General features: G+C 35.8%; 1 protein-coding gene across 2 annotated transcripts in view; it reads right to left on the bottom strand.

Annotated features, from left to right (window-relative positions):
- Positions 1-21,884, bottom strand: part of opcml (opioid binding protein/cell adhesion molecule-like) — a 196,074-nt gene that overhangs the window by 95,468 nt on the left and 78,722 nt on the right. The window contains exon 2 of one of the 2 annotated variants that reach the window (XM_051120664.1): positions 5,690-5,765. In XM_051120664.1, the coding sequence (XP_050976621.1) occupies positions 5,690-5,765 (76 nt within the window). Of the gene's footprint in view, positions 1-5,689; positions 6,391-21,884 lie in introns of those variants that run through there. The other variant, XM_051120663.1, reaches the window with a different exon arrangement.

Here is a 21,884-nt window from a genome sequence, read left to right as displayed (position 1 = left end):
ACAGTCGGGTCAGGGGGCGTCCACTTAAGACTTCATCATCCTGCCTGCTTCAGAGAAGGACCCTCAGTTCAATTAATAACATGTTGTAGTGCTTTGTTTTCTGCTGGTTGATTTCCATCAGTGGCGCTGGTACTTGTTCAGGGCCTGAACAGATCTGCATTCAGTCGTTTACAGCAGTTAGGGGCATTGTTGAAGCATAAAAAGATTAACAAACAAACAATTTTTTTTATTTTCTTACTCATTAAGTATTTTTTGGGTTCTACTGGTGACATTTCTTGCATGCTGAGTGTGTATTACTCTATTTGATTTAATCAAACCAGCAGTTTAATAAACTAAATTAGAAAGGACAAACAATTAAGTTTCTGTGTTAGCTTAACACCTCAGGTTATGATCAATGCGTTGACTAATAAGAGTGCTATTGAATTCCGGAGTTGGGACGCTCTGACTGACAGCTCTTTTTCTGCTCTTTTAATAAAGTACAAACAAATAACTCCTACACTGGCATTAACATTATTTTTGCAGCCATAAAAGTGTTTCCTGAGGGATGAACATAATTGGTTGTTTATAAATAAAAGCTAGAAATACCATTAAATGGCTGGGATGTGTCACTGGAGAGATCAGAGTAAACAACCTGTTTTTATTGCACATATTCCTCTCTGTGACAACACGTGGATATTGGAAACCACATGAAATTAACTGATAAAGTAGACTATTTATCTTTTTGCTTAAATCAATCTACAATTACTTGGTGGTTGTAATGGCTACCTTAACGTTTTACTAGAGAAGGTTTGCTCAAATCCTATCTTCCTGTGAAGAAAGGACGTATATATAAATAGTACAGATTTATTTGATCGAAAATACAGCAAAACAGTAATATTAGGAAACATTAAAACGATCTAAAATAACTGCTTTCTATTTTAACATATATTAAAATGTATATATTTCATAGACAGACAGACATTAAATTACTGAACAATGATCTTTTAAATGACTGATCTTTCAATCTTTTGACAGACAGGCAGCTAGATAGATAGCTAGATAGCTAGATAGCTAGATAGACAGACAGACAGACAGATAGACAGACAGACAGATAGATAGATAGATAGATAGATAGATAGACAGACAGACAGACAGACAGACAGGCATTTATTGAACGATTCACTGATCTTTTGACTGACTGATCTTTCAATCTTTTGACAGACAGACAGATAGACAGACGGGCAAATCCAGCGTTATGGATGTGACATAAATGCTTAGAGAATGTATTTTAATGTATTTAGAATGTGTACCAATATACTGAACCATCTGTTAATATTTTAATAAACCCTTGTTGATAAAGTCTAAACATCAGAAAAATATCAGTATATGCATGTTTTCTATGTTAAAAAAAAGTAAATAATCGTGTTATGGATGTGACAAAAAAGAACAACGTTTTTGACATGTCTATTTATGAGGAATATGTACTGTTATGGATGTGACAAGCCTGAAAATGGCACTTACCAGACTATGGAAAACCATGCACTAAAAAAAAAAAAAAAAAAAATGCTTTAAAAACTTTAAGATAGAACTCATGGGCATTTAAACTAAATGTTGACATCTGTGCTATCAGTACAGTAAAAACCTTTGGTAAAAAGGTAGACAGGCAGACAGACAGACAGACAGACAGACAGATAGACAGATAGACAGATAGATAGATAGATAGATAGATAGACAGATAGACAGATAGATAGATAGATAGATAGATAGATAGATAGATAGATAGATAGATAGATAGATTGCCACCAACGATTGTGTTTTGATTGATTGATCTTTTGACAAACAGACCAACCGACCGACCAACAGACAGACAGACTGACAGACAGACAGACAGAGAAATAGACAGATAGATAGATAGATAGATAGATAGATAGATAGATAGATAGATAGATAGATAGATAGATAGATAGAGTTACTACATACTTGCTGGCACTTTTCACTTCTTAGATTTTGTTCCTTGTTATTTGCCACCAGATGATGAATAATCTCATTACTTCTATTAATTACTCACTTAATATTCATCACTTACATTAAGCCAACAACAGCAACACAAAACTGAAGCGTTGCTGGCAAATTACGCACTGAACCCTCAGTCGGTATTCTTATAATTTGTAGACTTCAAGACGTTGTCAATCAACCTGCCGCAGCTTATGTATTTTTAAAACACTATCAAAATGCAACAGCTTACAGCTTCACACTACACCGATAAGTCAGACGATTCTTTCTTCAGTGCTTCAAGGTCCAAATCAAAAAACGTGACAACCTTTCACATGCAGTTAGAGGGAACAGGCTCTGCCACAACGTTGTGCGTTTTTCCCTCAAAAACATGAGAGGAAAAATGCTGCCTTAGAAATATCTTGTTTTTTCAGGTAGAAACCATGGCTTCTGGCTTGGCTAAAGTCTGCCACCCTTCATTTGCTTTGGCTGAGCTGAAATGGCTTTTCTTTGGGGGATAGATAAATCACCACACATCTCCAGGTGTGCACAGGCACACAGCAGCAGTCGCCATTTGGATCGGCACTACAGAGAAGTTGGGGCACGCAGAGCGCTCTGCCATCAGTGTGACAGTGTTTGTGACAGCTTGTCTCAACAGTTCTCCATTATGCGGAAGCTGCGCTCGTGATCAAAAGTAAAATACACAACATGACTGACGCCGATCAATACAAAAAAGACTCCAGATGTCCTTAATGTTTCTTTCCACCTGATTTCACCTTTTTGCTGACTTCTGATTTGTGGCACCAGTACAACCATGAACTTGCACAATGTAACGTTGCTATGGAAATGTATTCATTTCCAGCAGCTTTATGTTGGAGATGCGTTGCTTTGAGCTGAATGCAATTGTTAGCCAAGCTGATTTAGCCGATATCTGCAGGATTCTATAGAATCAAGGAAACCCACTAACTGTGCCACATAACCGAGAAAATCAAAGTTTATTTGAATGGCTAAATTAAGAGAGAGGGAGGGGGGAAAGCAGCACTCTGGGCTGACAGATGGTATGACACATTTAATTCTCAAGTGGAAGGACTTCAAGTGGAAAAAAGGACTATGAAATGAGGTCCAGAGATTCTCTGGTGTCTGCGAGACATGAGTGTAACACAGTTCACTGATCAGAAAGTCAAAAGTCAACACCTGCAGCATCCATTTCATTCTTTCCATTAAAGCTGATTTGTTTGATTTGTGCAATTTGGATCTTTCAATGCATTCACAGTGGCAAGTATATGATTTTATGTATATTTCAAGCATATAAAATCAAATTCAAATGACAGGTTTGGAGTGTTGAGACAATATCTAATATCTCTTTAAATCAGCAACACATTATGGTCACTTCTGACTAATATTTGGCTTGTTTATTATAAACAGTTGACAGTGAGTCAGATGGTGATGTCAGTAGGAGTAACAATTTCCTATTATTAACTACTATTATTATCCACTAGCAATTGTTTAATTTCAGTCTTTTTTCCTCAGGAAAATTAGGGGTTTTCATTACCAACAGGTTTATTTAGAGAAACTACATGCATTTTTACAGTTCAGCCCAACGCCACACATTTCAGCCAAGAAGACAAAGACTAAACGAATGAATGAACAAATGCTTATAAACTAGATATACGCACATGCAGACTAGACATTATATGCATGTACGAAAGAGTTGCAATGATTTACTAAATACGGTTTTCCATTTTAAAAAATCCACCCATACATTTTCACATTATTTTCTTTCTCCCATGTTCTTAGCTTGACAGAAAAAAGCAAATAAGGCGCTCAAGGCTGTGCTATTGGTTATATTAATGGACAGTCAATCCAATCTCACAGCAATTCGTACATATTTTGCAAGGTGGCTAATTCATAAAAGTTTGTACAACCTAACTTGTACAAATTCGTACAATTTTTGAAAAATCGTACATATTTTAGAAAGTGCCAACTTCGCAGGAATTTGTACCCCTAAGCCTACCCCTCACACAAATCGGATGAAATTGTATGAGTGAGGCTATACAAATTCGCACAAATTAGCAGCTTTGTTAAAAAAAAAAAAAAAAAAAAAAAAATATATATATATATATATATATATTTAACAAGTACAAGTTAAAGATATATATATATATATATATATATATTTATTTAACTTGTACTTGTACGAAAGACCATGCCTAACCCACTCCTAAACCTACCCCTCACACAAAGGTGAGGTCATACAAGTTCGTATGAATTTGCAGCTTCGTAAAATATATATATATATATACACACACAGAGAGAATCACCAAAAAAACTAAAACCTTTGTATACATGGCCAACTAAACAAAATAGCATGTCTCTTTTATAAAGACTTGTTTCGTTATTGGATGAATCAGTGTTTGAAAATCTATATACTATAATTATTATATTACTTAATACACAATATAACACAGTGTGAGGGCTTTTTTTGCTTTATGCACAAAATACGTGTGTGTAAAGTAACAGACTCACTTTTTTGCTTTATGCACACAGCTAACCACCACCACCACCACACACACACACACATACATAAGTATATATATTCAAAACATATATATTTAAAATACATATATAAATTTAAACGAGTTGCAACACTGTAAGTGAACAACTACATATCAGCGTTAATAGAATGAAGATTTCCACTGTATTTACCATCTGTCTCTCTGTGAGTCTATCTGTTTATCTATGCATTCAACCATCCATCCACACATGAATGTATGCACATTTTGTGAGGAATACAAAAAACAAGCATTCTGCACATGAATGTCTCTTTATTCAAAAGAGGGTTTTTCATGCATCAAACTACGCTATAAGGCTCTACACGGATCGACGGACTGATGCCGTCCTCTTCAGCAGTTTTGTTGTGCAGCGTTGTTCCAGACAAACATGGCATTCTTTTAGACAGAGGTTCTGGAGCCAAGCGTCAAAGGACACAAGCACAGGCCACTGTCTCAGGCAACACAAAACGTCCCCCGCTGCGTCTGGTACCACAAGCGGTGCAAAAGCGAAAACGAAAGAAGCATACTTCACTCTCAGTACCCATACAGGAAAAACGACTGCCTTGTTACCCACATTCATGTAACTTCACGGAATAACCATTAGAGGAAAAGTAAGAAAACAATGATGCTACTGTAAGTGCATGTGGGCGTCCACAAATGAGTGCGTGTGTGTTATGTGTATGTGTGACTGAGAGTAAGAGGGAATGAGAAATCAGGCATGAGCGAGATGGGAGAGGGGGAATGACTGAAAGAGAGGGAATAGAGAATAGAGTCGAACTTAAATTTGATTTGTTGATGAACTACTTATCTAAATAGGCCACCAAAGCTGATTACATAGACCAGACTGCATGCTGATTGCATTACTAGACGATTGCATCTCACCACGGATTCCCAAAACAACTCCAGCAGAAAAATGAGATGTGCTAACAGCAGCCAGATTAGGCTAATAATATTTATAGTTCAATAAAAATTTAATACAACCACTTAAAACTATCACGAGTCTATTTTAAACTAAAACGATTAAACAAGACATTCCACCTTCTATTCATTGATTAGCTTTACAAATAAACATTTGCAAGACGGTCCAAAAAGCATTTAAAATGAAAAAAGCACATAACATAAAACGTACACTTATCACAATGTAAATAATATAATCATCGACTTACTTCAAGACAGCACTGTCTCCTTGTCTGACAGTGATGTTGTCCTTTAAATAAGATTCTCCGCTTCTCGCTGGCACTCCTGCGGGCACAAGGAACAGCAGTCTTAGAGCCACAACAACCAGACATTTCCACTGCAGCTCAAAATAACCAGTTATGCCCATTTTTCCCGGCAGAAAACTCGGAAACTTCCGTCCGCAAAGAAGAACCGTGTAACTGAAGGAGCGTAAATGTGATTCCCCTCGGAACGCAGCGTTCACTTCGTATTCCGTCCTCTAAATATCTCCAAAAGTATTAGTTTTGCTCAGTGTTACTGACAGGAAATCCCTTCAAAATGCTTGTAAATATTCCTTGAAAGTTTTCTGCAGTCGGGTGAAACGTTTTTTCGAGCGTTTTCAGACACACTGAGCTGCTGTACCGAGTCTTCAGAGGCAGCACATATGTTGCTCGCGCTCTCTGAGAGATGCGCGCGCTCTTAAAGATGCTTCAGCCTCGTTCTGAGCCTCGTCGTTTTCAAATTCACTTTAATTGGACCCGCACAAACTGATCGCAACTGCGAGAGGATGTTCAGTGCGTGAACACCTCCGGGGGTGCAGAAACGGCTTGGCTGTGTGTGGAAAGAGGCAGAAATACTCTTGAAGTCAGAGAGAACGCGCTCGGCGCGCGGTCGGTGGTGCTCTTGTGCTCGGATAGGTGAGAAAACTGACTATCCGTCAGTTCCTGTGTCTCCCTAACTAGAGCTGAACTCAGAGTGAACGCATGCGGAGAAGACAGATACCGCACACACTGAGGTCAACACAGAGAATGGGGGAAATATTTACTTCAAGCAAATTCAAATAATACAATTATCGTGGACAATTGCGCTTTGTTTGTCTATCTATCTATCTATCTAGGGCTTGACATTAACTTTTTTGCTCACCACTGTTGGCACACGTACATCACGGAGACGTCCATTTGACGTCTGCATTTACTGTACATCTGCAAGACGTTTTTTTTTAGATAAATAGGACACCAATAAGATGTCAAATAAACATTTAGAAAATGTATTTAATATGTTTTCTTACAGCACACACATCTGGGAGACATCTGTTTGACGACTGCATTTACATCTGGAAGACATGTTTTTTATGTGTTTGCTCATGTGCAATACATCTATGGGATGTTTCTTATCAGATCTCAAATATACATCTATTAGATGTCTTTAAGATGTTTGTGATTTAGAATGGATGTAAAACTGACATCTTACAGATGTCTGTCAGGTGTATGTACACAGCAGATGCTTACTAGATCAAGTGATCTTTAACAGACATCTTGCAGATGTACGCGTGTTATCTGGGTTTATGATTTAGATCGCATGTAAAACTTACATCTTATAGAAGTTTATCAGCCCTGATAGCACACATACATCATGGAAGCATCTATTTGATATCTGCAAGATGTATTTTTTAGTGTTTGCTCATTTGCAATACGTCTATAGGATGTTTCATATCAGATGTCAAATAGACGTCTATTAGATGCCTTTAAGATGTTTATGATTTAGAATGTAAGTAAAACTGACATCTGAAAGACGTCTGTCAGACGTTTGTTCACAGCAAATCCTTTCCAGATCAAGCGATCTGTAACAAATATCTTACAGATGTACGTGTGCTAACCGAGAGATGTTTGTACACAGCACATGCTTTCCAGATTAAGTGATTTTTAGCAGACATCTTGCAGACGTACATGTGCTATCTGAGCAGCCACTGTGGCAAGTGGTTTTCCAAAAATCACAAATTTAGTTGTTGGGAAATTAAATTTTATATGACTGAAGTTACTGTATACTTTTTTTTTCCAGGTCAATTTCCAGAATTTTTTCGCCTATGCATGTATCATCTTTCATATCAAATTTTTAGATTTTATTAACAATTTGACTTTTAATAGATTTAATAAGACACTATACCTGTCAGACACTGTTACTAATCATGTACATGTAAGTACATGTTCATAAGTGCCATTTACACCTTTACACCAAGTCAGAATCATTCTTGGTGAAATTTCCGTGCTTCCCATTTTAATCAGATTAGTCGTTCGGTCGGGCAAGTAAAATTCTCTTTCACTCTTTCACTTCAAAAAATCCACTTGTCTCAGACAAGCATTAATGTCGAGCTCTGTTATATAAATTTCAATCCAAAAGTGCCAAATATACACCACTTTTAAGACTAAAATGATCACATTCCCTCTAATTAGAATCAAACTAGCAAACAGACTAGTTTTACAGACCAGCTAAGACCATCAAACTATCTTAAGATGGTTTTTCTAGCCAATTGGCACTACATATGTGATTATTATCAGACTTGTGGAAAGCACCATTTTCAGCAACATTAAATCATTAAAGTGATCGTTTTTAGCCTTGCGTGAAACATAATCCATGATCAGGAGATTACAGTGAACAGAATCCAAAAATGTTATGTGGTGTGGAATTTATACAAGATTATCATTCTCATATTTACATACCACAGTATTCAGCTAATCCTTAGCTAATCACTCCACTTAAACTAGTTTATGTTTACATAGATTCATTCCAGCAAAATAATTGCAGAAGATAAAGCTTCAGATGGGAATGAATAGAGTTACTTGACCAGATCGTTACATTAAAATGATGATGATGAACATGCCAAGTGGAAGCATGGTATAAGATAAGATTTAATTAAAAAAATATATCTTCCTCTGATGCTACCTGGTACTTGAGAAGCTAATTTGATTTGCTTTTTAATTAAAACCCAGCTGACCTAAGCAAATTGTAGACCCGTTTAGCTAATTAGTAGTGTGAATCTATGCTTCAGTGAAATGTGTTGAAAATGATACCCTTGATTTGATAATAATTCTGTGAGAAGGCAAAACAACAAGTCTATTGATCCTTAACACCTGAACTGATCGATTTAGCAAAAATGTGGAAATCCAACAATTCGACCATTCGTACCACTGTTGTGGACACAATGAGCCAATTATCTTTCTTTGTTTAATTGTTTTTCGGTTTTTCTGGAGGAAGCTCAGTTGTGTTCAATCCCAGAGCTCTGGGTGGGCGGATGAAAGAATGTATCATTTCACTGTTTTTGTTGTGAATCAGTCACGACGGGTTCACATTTGTTATGAATGCATCTGTAGTTGGCATTTTAATTCAGGTCAGTTGATGATCTTACACCATAATGTGCATATTCAGTATTAAAACGGGTCAGCAAGTACATGGATGCTCAGATACGGATCATCAAGATTCACAAATTAAACTTACGCTTTGCCCTGCTGTAAGGTCTTCCATAAACCTGCACAGTATGTCTGCACAGTTCATATTGCTCAGTGAACACCACTAATATAAACAGACATAAAGATCACCATGAAGGAATCCAAACAGAAAGAAGACAAAGAAAGAAAGAATACATGTGAATCTACTGTCGTCTTGCAGAGACAGATATGGCACGAAGCGGGTCACACTGGCTGTTTGTGATATAACTACAGTCACTTTTGATTAACTCGTGTCTGCCTTTTGCTGCGATTCTGTTAGTTGCAGAGGCTGCAATTACATAGAATTACCTATCCATCTCTGTTTATCCAGCTATCCATCTGCCAGTCCAAATTACTGACCATTTTCTATTCTTCTATGCCAAAATGGCCACAAACCCCTTTAAATCATAATGTAACACAATTTGCAGTGTAGCAAATTGCTCCATTAATATAGAATATATGGTCACAGGTTTGTGTTTAGGTCAGTTTACGTTATCATTTAGAATCCAATCCAATCAGAGTTGAAACTACGCATCTTATACTATAAAGTGCAATGGTGCCCACCCAATTTGGTTGGTTGGTTCCAGATGGATTTAAAATAAATAAATAAATAAATGTATTTATTTATTAAAGTGTCATAAACCATTAACCAAACCAACAAGCTACAAAGCAAATTACAACATTACAATTTTTTATTTCAAGCAAAAATGTATATGAAAATCTGACAAAAAAAAAAAGGTACAAGACTGTGTATTTAAAGGAATAGTTCACCCAAAAATGAAAATTCTGTCATTAATTACTCACCCTCATGTCATTTCAAAGACATTTGTTCATCTTCAGAATTTCAGAACTTTGGTCAGAAAGCTAACAGATTTCATAAAAAAAATACCTCAGTTTGTATTCCAAATATGAACCAAGTCTTACGGATTTGGAACGGTTATTAATTAATGACTAAATTTTAATTTTTAGGTGAACTATGCCTTTAATGGCTTTAGTGAAAGTACTACAACCCCATGAAGCATTGCGAATGACAATCAAATAAAATAATAGAAAGAAAGTGCTTTGTTCACTGTGACTCTTTGATTGGTGAAATATTCTACACGGCATCATGGGTCATCTATATATATATTTTTTAATATATTTTTAAGTTGAATTAATGCAAATAGATGGCTTCAACAAATGCATATGCCACTGATTATTAACCTCAAAGTTCACAACACATTTGTCTTTAAAGGTTTATCAGTTGTTAAAAATCAGTTTCCCTATGTTGAAAATTAATTTAACTTCTAGAACCTGACTGTTACACTCTAATTACTTGTGATATATAGTTATTTTTTTATAGAAATGCCAATTAAACTGATAAATATAGTAGCAAGCCACTATGAGTTTTGTAACCGTGACTCTTAAGTCGCTGTTAAATCATAGTAGTATTAACCCAGCTACATGAGAATGTAACTATTTCAAACTATATTAGACACCTTGAGTCTAAATGCACTCTGGCATATCATATCTTGCTCATTATCTCTTAATTTCTTATCAAATGGCAAGATACTCATATATGTGCACTGCAAATGTCTACATTTAACCTCAAGGTCAAAAGCAATTTGGGCCAGAAAACTGGGACATTAGCATACCATTTCAACAACTAAATCTCTGGCAACCGTAGACTTTGCAATCCTACCAGAATCAGTAACTGTTAGTGGAGGCTGCCACTGTCTTCAAGGTAAACACATTTCGCTTCAGCTTTTCAATCAAAAATGTTACTCCGGTTGAGCCATTCCTGGTAGATAACATTAATTCAGCTAGATGCATTGGAATGAGAGCTAAAATCACTCCTGTTTGAGGGAAGCTATGTTGAAAATGTCAATTATCATTCCGCACGGTTATGCAAATCATGTTGAGGGAGACGACGAGTTAATACAGCTGGTATAGCTGGAAATATCTGACGCTCAATCTCCGGTTGGCATTCAGAGTCACTCAAAACTATTCATGCGCGCTCACTTTCGTACTGTCACCTGATGTTCAATGTCCCCGTCTGCAGTGTTTAGCGTTAAACTATCAATTTGTCAAATTCAGACTTGATAAAAAGTGACTTCCGCACATTTGTGCATGTTTGTGTGAGTGCCGCTGAAATGATGTCTGTTTTGTAATTGCTGGTGTCTTAACTTGATTTTTGACATGCCCCAGTAGCAGTGGAGAAGAAAATAACTTGCCTTTTAAACAACAGGTCTAAATTATGAATGCAACCTAAACAGCTGTTGCAGACACATTGAACAAATTAGCATAGTTTTTGCAATGTCAGACATCTCTAAAAGACTAGAAAGAATAGATTTGTGCACTATTATTAAATGTGTGTTTATACTACAAATCTGTTTAAACTGCTTTTCTGTGCATTAACTGGGATTTTAAAGTGAGTCATTCTGCACAGTACATGATTACACCAGTAGGTGACAACAAGTGATTGTCTTTTGAATAAATCATGGACTCATTTAGTCAACTAATTGGTTCAAAACATGAATTCAGTGAAACAAGGAGCAAAACAAGTGAGAATATAAAACACTAAACCAATAGATAGATGGATACAGTTGAGGTTAAAAGTTTACATGGCCATTTCAGATTCTGTAAAATGTTAATTACTGTACCAATATAAGAGGGAACATACAAAATGTATGTTATTGTTTATTTAGTACTGATCTGAATAAGTTATTTCAGATAAAAGTTGTTTACAACCACAGTAGACCACAAGATAAAATAATAGATTAATTTATAAAAATGACCCGGTTCAAAAGTTTACATCCCCTTGATTCTGAATCCTGAATACTGTGTTGTTGCCTGAATGATCCATAGCTGTGTTTGTTTTTGTTTTGTTTTTTTGGTTAGTGATAGTTATTCACGAGTCCCTTGTTTGTCCTAAACAGTTAAACTGGCTGCTGTTCTTCAGAAAAATCCTTCAGGCCCCACAAATTCTTTGGTTTTCCAGCATATTTTCACACTAAGGACAACTGAGGGACTCATGAGCAACCATTACAGAAGGTTCAAACACTCACTGATGATCCAGAAGGAAAAACAATGCATTAAGAGCTGGAGGGTGAAAACTTTTGAACAGAATGGAGATTTTTTTTTCCCAATGTTTCTTATTTTGCCTAAATATCATATTTTTTAATTTAGTACTGCCCTTCAGAGGCTACAGAAGATGCTTTCATGTTTCCCAGAAGACAAAATAAGTTACATTTACCCTGATCTTTAAATTCAGAAAGTTTTCACCCCCCCGGTTCTTAATGCATCGTCCTTCTGGACCATCAGTGAGCATTTGAACCTTCTGTAATAGTTGAATATGAGTCCCTCAGTTGTCCTCAGTGTGAAAAGATGGATCTCAAAATCATACGGTCATTGTTGGAAAGGGTTCAAATACACAAAAATGCTGGAAAACCAAAGAATGTGTGGGACCTGAAGGATTTGAACAGTGGGTAGTTTAACTGTTCAAGACAAACTCATGAACAACTATCACTAAACAAAAAAACACAGATGTGGATCATTCAGGTAAGAACGCAATATTAAGAATCAAGGGGATGTAAACTTTTGAACCAGTATAATTTTTATAAATTCAACTATTATTTTCTCTTGTGGACTATATGTAAACATATTTTATGTAAAATATATTATTCAGGTCAGTAATAAATAAACAACAACATGCATTTTGTATGATGAATGTTAAAATAATTAACATTTCTGCAGATTCTGAAAGGGGGATGTAAACTTTTGCCCTCAACTGTAGACAGACAGATAGATAGATAGATAGATAAATAGATAGATACTACAATTATTAACTATGTTGCATTTGGTGCACTAACTAGTTAATAAAAATGCTTGGAATGTCTTTATTAAAGGTTATTTGTTGAGTAGCAACAAAAACAACACTAACAAAGGTCAGCTCGAACTGGCAAAGATCGACCTGTAATAATACAGAGGCAAAAGCAGGATGTAATCTTCACATGGCATTTCTTCCATGTTCAGTTTTCTTGAAAAAAAATGAATCCCTTCAAAAATATCTGGCTAAAGAATAATCCCCCAGTTGACCTTTCAGGACCAAAACTGAAGCAAAGCTCACAAAATCTATTCATTAGTGTCACCAAAGTCTGAGACATGCGACACAGACTGATTCTGAACTCCTTGATCCCAGAGTGCACCATTCATGCTTGTCACACTCCACAAGTTTGTCTCTTACCATTCAGACATGGATTTAAAAGGATATACACTCAAAAAATGAATATTCAGCCATTTTTTTTGCTTACTTTAATATCATTCCAACCCATTATGCGTTTATTTTCTTCTGTAGAACACAAAAAGGAGATGTCAGGCAAAATGTTTATGTAGCTCTTTTCCTTAGAATAAAACCAAATAGTGACCAGGGCCTGTCAAGCTTCAAAAAGCATCATAAAAATGACATAACAGCAATAATTTTGTGTTTCCCTCAAAAAAAGTTATTGGATGTATCTGTATGACTACAGAAGACTTATAATACAGTGTGTGAATCATATTTTATGATGTTTTTACTGCACGTTTTTGTCATTTTAGGAGCTTAACAGCTCCTGGTCAACATTCACTTTCATTGTAAATGAAAAATCAGCTTCGACATGCTGCTAAGCATCTGCTTTTGTGTTCCATGGACAGTCAAATGGGTTTGAAACAACATGAGGGCAAGTAAATGATGAAATAATCCTTTCAGCAAAACACTGAACCATATTCTATTGAATATTCATCATGGCGTGGAGAAAAAACTTCTAAACAGACGTCTTTAGACATGAGAGAGCAGTGACAAGCACATTTGCATGAAGAAACTGCATCATTTAGTGAACTGGTTTTGTAATCCAGACTGTGATTCATTACGGAAGCTTTTGAGATGACCCCTCTATAGGTCCCCTGCCCTAAACCCTCTAAAACCTTATTCTATTGACCTCAGAGTCCCCCAACTCAAGGTTATGTTTAAAGGATGCGCAACACCACCATTATCTTCAGTCTGGAAAATCTGTTTGAACAGAACGGAGCGTCTCTCCCAGAGGAGTCTTGCTAACCTTGCAGTGAACTGAGGAGGTCTCCTCTCCTGTGATAACTTCTGCTAAACTAACAATGAGTGTTGCGTCCTTGGGAATAAATTTCACTGAAAGACAAGGAAAGGGTGCTAAGTTGTTCGAAGGTTGCTTCTTCTCATTTCAAATTACAAAGTGGTACAAAAAAAACATCAAATCAAAGGCATTGCGAAGAGGTTTGATGTATGTTCACAGTTACACTTGATCTAAAATGTTTAATTCCTTTGAATACATTTCATGCCTAAGCTGCTGTTTCCTCAAGGCAAGAAACAGATCGCACAGATGTTCCGCCGTCATGTCTTTTAGTTCTTAAACATCAAAATGAGTGAGAAATGAACATATTATGGTGATTCTCATTCATTTTGTCTAACTGCTAACTTCTGCAATATAAGAAAGAGATTTTTTTTCTTTTAATTTTCAGCAATGCTGTTGACACCCACAAAGCAGCATGTGCAGCAAAACAATAGCGTCTTGTTTTGTGTTTTGCAAATATTCCCCCCTGAAGTTCCTCCGTTTGAGACAGAATTGTTTGTTGAAATACATAACGAAGACCTCTAATATTTCAAGTAAACTGCTGCCTTGAATACCAAAGTGCACGAACAAAACACCATCTTTTCTTTGCTGGCACACTTGTCATATAACAGCTTTATGTAATAAAATAAAATGTGATTAGCTATACATACAATCTTGAAGGAATAGTTCATTCTAAAATGAAAACATATTTTCATATCCAAGATGTAGATGACTTTGTTCTTAATCAAAACAGATTTGGAGAAATTTAGCATTACATCACATCAGTGGATCCTTTGGGTGCTGTCAGAATGAGAGTCCAAAAAGCTGATAAAAACATCACAACTCCAGTCCATCATTTAACATCCTGTGAATCAAAAAGCTGCATGTTTGTAAGAAACAAATCCATCAAGGCGTTTTAACTTCAAACCGGCACTTCTGGCCAAAATATCATTGTATAACCCATAATGCTTCTTCCAGTGGAAAAGTCCATCACTCTTGTCCAATGATGGATCAAGGACTCTAGCAACAGTTTTTAGTTAACGGGGTCCTACCATGCTTTTTCAGTTTCTGAATTTTACTCAGTGTGTGGTGTGTATGTTTGGGCATAAAAAAGTCTACAAAGTCTACAAAATCTACAAAGTTACAAATCTCAAAGTCCACTCCAAAGGGCAAAGACTTTAAAAAATCCCTTTTGTGATGATGTTCTTTGATAATGTTAATGTTAGGCTGCTTTTAGCCTTATGCTGGATCTTGTTTCGGGCAATGAAACTAAGTATGTAAAATAATTAAATAAATTAGCACGATAATATCATGTATCGGCGATCTTGCAGGCTGAGGACAGGACTCAACACTATTGTAGTGTATTATTTACTCACCCTCCATGCATCCTAGGTGTATATGCCTTCCTTCTTTCAGACAAATGCAATCGGAGTTATATTAAATATTATTATCCTGGCACTCCCAAGTTTTAGAATGGCATAGATGGGTGTTTCTCTTTATCAGTCCAAAACAAGTCTAATAAAGTGCATCCATCCATAATAAAAAGTGCAATAAAGTGCAAGAAAAATATCCATATTTAAAATGTAAGAATTACTTTAATCTAGCTTGCACTAACAGTTGTACTCGGAACTTGCTTCTTTGACAAGGGGTGTGGCAGTACTGAAATACCGTCTAAGCTGTTCGCCAATCACAACGCAGTGGGACAGCTAAACAATCATAACACATTTCGCATTAAACCCGTGGAGCCATTTGTGCCAGGCTGAAAAAATTGTAATAATGTAAATTATGTGAAAAATATTTTTTTTTTTGAACCACCAAGCATGAGAACATGTTCTAGTACACCACCAAAACAAAATCAAGACTTTATAAAAGAGCATAATAGGACCCCTTTAAGTCTTAATGATGGATTTGGTTCTTATAAACACACAGATTTTCACTTCACAAGATGTTTATTGATTGACTAGAGGTGTGTGGATTACTTGTAGATCATTGTGATGTTTTTATCAGCTGTTTGGACTCTGATTCTTTCGGCACCCATTCACTGCAAAGGATCCATTAGTGCGCAAGTGATGTAATGCAACATTTTCTGATCTTCTAATCTGTTCCGCCTTAGAAATAAACTCCTCTGCATCTTGGATTTTATTTTTTGGGTGGACTATTCCTCTAAATAAGATCACACTGGATCCATCATTCATTACTGCAATTCTATTTCATGAAATGGAATTAATCTGCTTGACTCTCTGTCTGAAAGGAAAGAAATTGCAAGTGAATTTCACCAATAATGACAATAAAGGCAAATAACATGTTGAATTAAATGTGAAATTTTTAAAACAGAAAGACTGAAATAGTATTTTCTTGTTAAGTGTACTCTAGTAACCTCAGTTTTATTTACAACTTCGAAAAAGTAATTTTTACGTTATATAAACGTGTTTGGGATGGCCCAAAGTTTTAATGGGTTTTAAAGGGAGAGCCTTTCCTGCAGTGCTACTGCGCAGTAATGAACTCCTCTGAGCGGTTTCACAAAATGTTAGTAAATTACAGGGCAATTTAAAATGACCTGGTGCCACTATTGCATCCATCCAGCCAGCAGACACATGCATTTCTATTGTTCAAAAATAGCAGCCTCCACTATCACTCACACAGTCTGCTGTAGTCAGTTAGGAATTAATTTGAGTCCTGACCCTGAAGCAACTGGGCTGGATATGATGACAAATCTCATACAGGGAGCGGCTCATGGCCTGCACATTTTTTATCTGTCACACAGTTGTGTCGGCATAGCAGGCATCTAGTCGCAAACACTGTTGGGGTGTGTAACCGTTTCAACTTCGTTTACTAATCAGCAAGCATTGGGGAAACAGTGGCAACACGGTTTCCATGTTGTTCATCGATGAAAAATTGAAGCTAAACCAATGCCAACGCCATGTCAGCAGTACATAAAATTGAGATACAAAATGTGCCATTTTAATACTGTAGCCCTCACAAAGTGGTGTTTTCTTTTGTTAGTTTTAATCATTGCCTGAAAGGGCCAGAGCTCACCAAGCATACAAAGATCATTAAAAAAGGTCATTACAAAGTGTATAAATCACTCATTTTTCTAAAGAAACAGCGGGAGTCCGCATCTCTCTCGCCTCCCCTGAGCCCATTGAGTTTTAACAAACCCTCTAAAGCAGGGGTGTGAAACTCAGTTCTCGGAGGGCCACAGCCCTGCTGAATTTTGTTCCAACCTTGCTCCAACACACATACTATGCAGTTTTCAATTAAGCCTGAAGGAATTGATTAGTTGGATCAGGTGTGTTTAATTAAGGTTGCATCTAAACTCTGCAGGGCTGCGGCCCTCCAGGACCGGAGTCTGACACCCCTGCTCTAAAGCGTGCGGTGTGTTTGGTGGGGGGTAACTGAGAATGAATGGGGGAAAGTCACATGTGAGGAGGCAATGCCTCCATCAGGATATGACTGGTTATGTTCGCCTCGTGTTTGTGCGCATTTTGCATTTGCGAATCAGTCTGAATGAACAATATAATGGTGTTAATGGAAAGACTAAATTAAAAATAAGTAAATAAGCAACACTATATACTTATATATAACTACTTATATCAAAACATGATCTGTGGAACTTGTTGAGTAATCAGCTTGGTGAAATTTAAAGTAAATCTCTGTGTATGCGACCAATATTTACAGAGCATTGTGGACTGATGATCCGAAAAATTCAAAAATAGTTTTAAAGTAACTATTAAAAAGAATAGCTGAACATACACTACCGTTCAAAAGTTTGGGGTCAGTACATTTTTATTGTTTCTTTTTTTTTTTTTTTTTTTTAAAGAAATTAATACTTTTATTCACCAAGGATGTATTAGGTTAATAATTAAAAGTTTATTAAAAGTTAATAATAAATAATTTACATTGTTATAAAATATTTATGCTTTGCATAAACACTGTACTTTTTAAACTTGTTATTCATGAAAGAATCCTGAAAAAAAAAAATATCACAGGTTCCAAAAAATATTTGGCAGCACAACAGTTGATATTATCCAACATTGATCATTCTAATAATAAATCCGCATATTAGAATGATTTCTGAAGGATCATGTGACACTTAAGACTGGAGTAACAGCTGATAAAAATTCAGATTTTCATCACAGGAATAAATTCTATTTTAAAGTATGTTAAAATAAAAAACATTATTTTATATTGTAAAAACATTTTGCAATATTACTGTTTTTTTTTCTATATTTTTAATCAAATAAATGCAGCCTTGATGAGCATAAGAGACTTCTTTAAAGACTATTACAAGTCTTACTGACCCCAAACTTTTGAATGGTAGTGTAAGTTCACAAAATATATTGTTTAAAGTGTTAAGCGTAACTTGATGAAATTCATACTTGGCTTTAAAAAACAGAACATTGTTTTGTTTACATCGTTTACATTGTTAATATAAAAATATATACTTGTTTTGAATATATACTGGGGCGTGAATTTACATTTGATTTAAAAAAAAATAGGACTTTGCCTCCTCATTTCAGAACAGTGCTACAATTTTGATGAGAAAAACATTTTATACGGTCAGGAAAACTACAGCTATTGTTGTGGTGTTTGGCCAAGAAACAGTAAAAGGATGGAATTGTGTAGTTATGATTTTATAAAGTATTACATTATGACATTATAAATCAAAATGTCCATCTTTAAACTACCATCCTCAACAGCGTCTTACTCCTGTCGTTCAGTCTAGTTGCTTTAGGGACAGGACTGAAATGTACTAACACACTTCTAAGAGCTCTAGTAAAGTGACTAGCAGGCTAAAAACGAAAGTGTTTGTCTGTACAAGTACAGTATATACACCCTTCTGATCTTTCCGGTCACTTCTGTCTGCCTGTTAAATAACTATTATGAACCACACATCTTATAATGACTATTACCTCCAAAATGTATCACCAGAAGGTTATCTAGGTTGACGCAAGTATTTTTCCTGCTAGGACCCCATGTGGTGACACATATGTGAACTACTACTCCCATTAAGTCACCAAAATGAGTTTATCAATGTTTTATGAGAAGCATTTCACACAGATGATGAAATATAATGACTCTTGGAGTGACATGATGACCACACGTATGCACTGAAAAACACAGCTAAATAATTCAACTGTCATATGCACACGAATATATAACCAACACAAAACAATGATATTAATTCACCTGCTGTTGTTTATGTGCTTTATTTGCCACTGTTACATGGATGGATGAATTAAACTTATTAGATGATAGATAGATAGATAGATAGATAGATAGATAGATAGATAGATAGATAGATAGATAGATAGATAGATAGAGACAGATAGATAGATAGATAGCTTACACTGTGGCAGAACGAGTGATTTTCGCACAACAACAAAGCTCCACTAAAAAGGAGAAAAAGCAGTGGGACAAGATAAATTGATGTGAGCACAGCTGTCCCTTACTGCAAACAATAGCCATAACTAGAGCCATAACTAGATCCTGCCTTGGCCATTTGGCTGTTGGTCTATCTCAACATGTTTTATGATTGATGGAGGTTTGCAACCAAGAAGCGCTATGTTGGCTTTATTGTGAAACCCTGAAACAGGTAAGATTGCAATAGAGTCAATGACCAGCCTATGGGAGAGTTTATAGATGCAGTGCAGAATGGCCATTTAGCAATGTGGTACAAAAGCCATCACTGTAAACTAAAACAATGAGGAAAACAATTGATTTAGGACTATTTTTCATAAAATAAATGTTTAGTCAGAAAAAATAATTAATGCAAATTGAAATGTTAATTAAATAGGAAAACAAAAAATTAAAGAAACACAAAAACACATAATTGCTTTCACAGTCTTTCATCACTTTAAGGAGGTGTCTAAGAACACAGCCCACCTGCAGATGGCGATATGGTGTGTGATGCCAGTAAGATTATTGAACTGATAGCAAAAACGAACACAAATGAAACTGCATACATTAGAACCCTGAAATCTGCACAATCAGTGTCTGCCATCTGTGAATGAAAATCAACAAGTGACAGAAACATCTGGCTTATACAATGCCATTGTTATTCCTGTGCCTTCCTCCAAGGCTTAGTTTAGATGTAAATATGTGACCCTGGACCACCAGTCTTTAAAAGCTAAATAAATAATATTTCCATTGATGTATAGTTTGTCATATGATCATATTTGGCTGAGATACAACTATTTGAAAATCAGGAATCTGAGGGTGCAAATAAATAAATAAATAAATAAATAAAATATCCAGAATATCGTTTTGATATATTTACGTTAGAAATGTACAAAATATCTTCATGGAACATGATCTTTACTTAATATCCTAATGATTTTTGGCATAAAAGAAAAATCTATAATTTTGACCCATGTATTTTAATGCAATTTACGACTGTTTTAGTGATCCAGGGTCACATACAAGCTCTGGTAATGTTCTGTTGATTGCACAAATTATTCTTCAACTATATTTCTAAAATTATATATTAAGTAAATTAAAAGTAGCTCTAAAATAAAATATGAAAACGTTAAACCACAGTAATCTTGTGAGGTACATGTATGCTCACTTTGTGTACAAATTTCTCAGATAAAACATGCTCAGGATTGTCAGTATAATCCTTTTTCCCCTGTTTAAATCTGCATGAACTGCTACATTTATTTTGAAGCCAAGCTGCTATGTAACCGACTCTGATTAAATCTGGGTTAGCTGTCAATATAGATTAAAACGCAGTTAGCTGTATTATTCTTCATAGTCACAGCCAGATTTTACATTGTTTGCTCTGTAAGCTGTAGAATGTCTAATTAGTGTAAAATATACACGGTACAACCAACCCAAATGCATTTCTGTATTTGTACTGTAGGTGTATAATTACCCAAACTGCTGAGGTGACTTTTCAAATTAGTCCTTGTTGGCTATAATTGGACTCATTGTGCTAAGCAGTAATTATGAGCTGATATCATGCATTTTAATGTTGGAGATTCAAAGCAATTTTTGTTTTGCACGATACAGAATTGACTTACTACTCCTGAGAGGACCGTTCCAATGAAGTGATTAAGATGCCTTGTATGTTAACTGATTATTCTCTTTGACCTTGTCTCATTAGTGTACACAATTGAATTTAAAATAGCTTGTTTACCGATTACACCTCGTGTCAAAGAAAATGGCAGAAAGGTTGATTTTTGGTCCCTGATTTCCTGACGAAGTAAAATGGCACTGTGGCAGACAATCGCTCTACTTTTTACCCATGCCACAAAAATTCAGGCTTGGTTTGTGTTGATATTATTTTATATCAGAAATGTCCCCAAACATCATATCTAACCCACAGACATGTCATTTTTCTGTCCATGCAGACAGCAAAACTGCTGGCGACACATCAGTGCCAGTAAGAACAGTGTGTGGGAGAGGTTTCTGTTTACACCAGGGGGTCAAGATTTGGCTGATTAGTGAAGCCCCTGCTGATAGATGTGGTACAAAAAAATATATTTTTTACAATTGATTATCCATGTATTTTCATGAAATATATTGGAACAAACATCTAATTCCTTATATAATAAAATACATTTTATTTACACGGTCAAAATATGATGTTTAAAGTAAAACCCTTTATTTTGTGGAAAACACAGTGATCAAAATTAGACAACAGCAATGATTGTAGCATGAAACAAGATTACAACTAAAATTTCTGAAGGTCTAAAAATAGTAGGATGTGTAGAGGCCCTTGCTTTGAATGGCACTGGAGTGATCTTGGTCCACTCTTCTTCCACTCTCTCCAGTTTGGTAACTGTAGTGAGTTTCTTCACCATAACTTTGTCACCAAGGATTTTCCAGAGATCTTCAATCGG

The sequence above is a fragment of the Labeo rohita genome, chromosome 10 (genome assembly GCF_022985175.1).
Source record: "Labeo rohita strain BAU-BD-2019 chromosome 10, IGBB_LRoh.1.0, whole genome shotgun sequence".
Classification (NCBI taxonomy): domain Eukaryota; kingdom Metazoa; phylum Chordata; class Actinopteri; order Cypriniformes; family Cyprinidae; genus Labeo; species Labeo rohita.
This window is presented reverse-complemented; position numbering and strand designations above follow the sequence as displayed.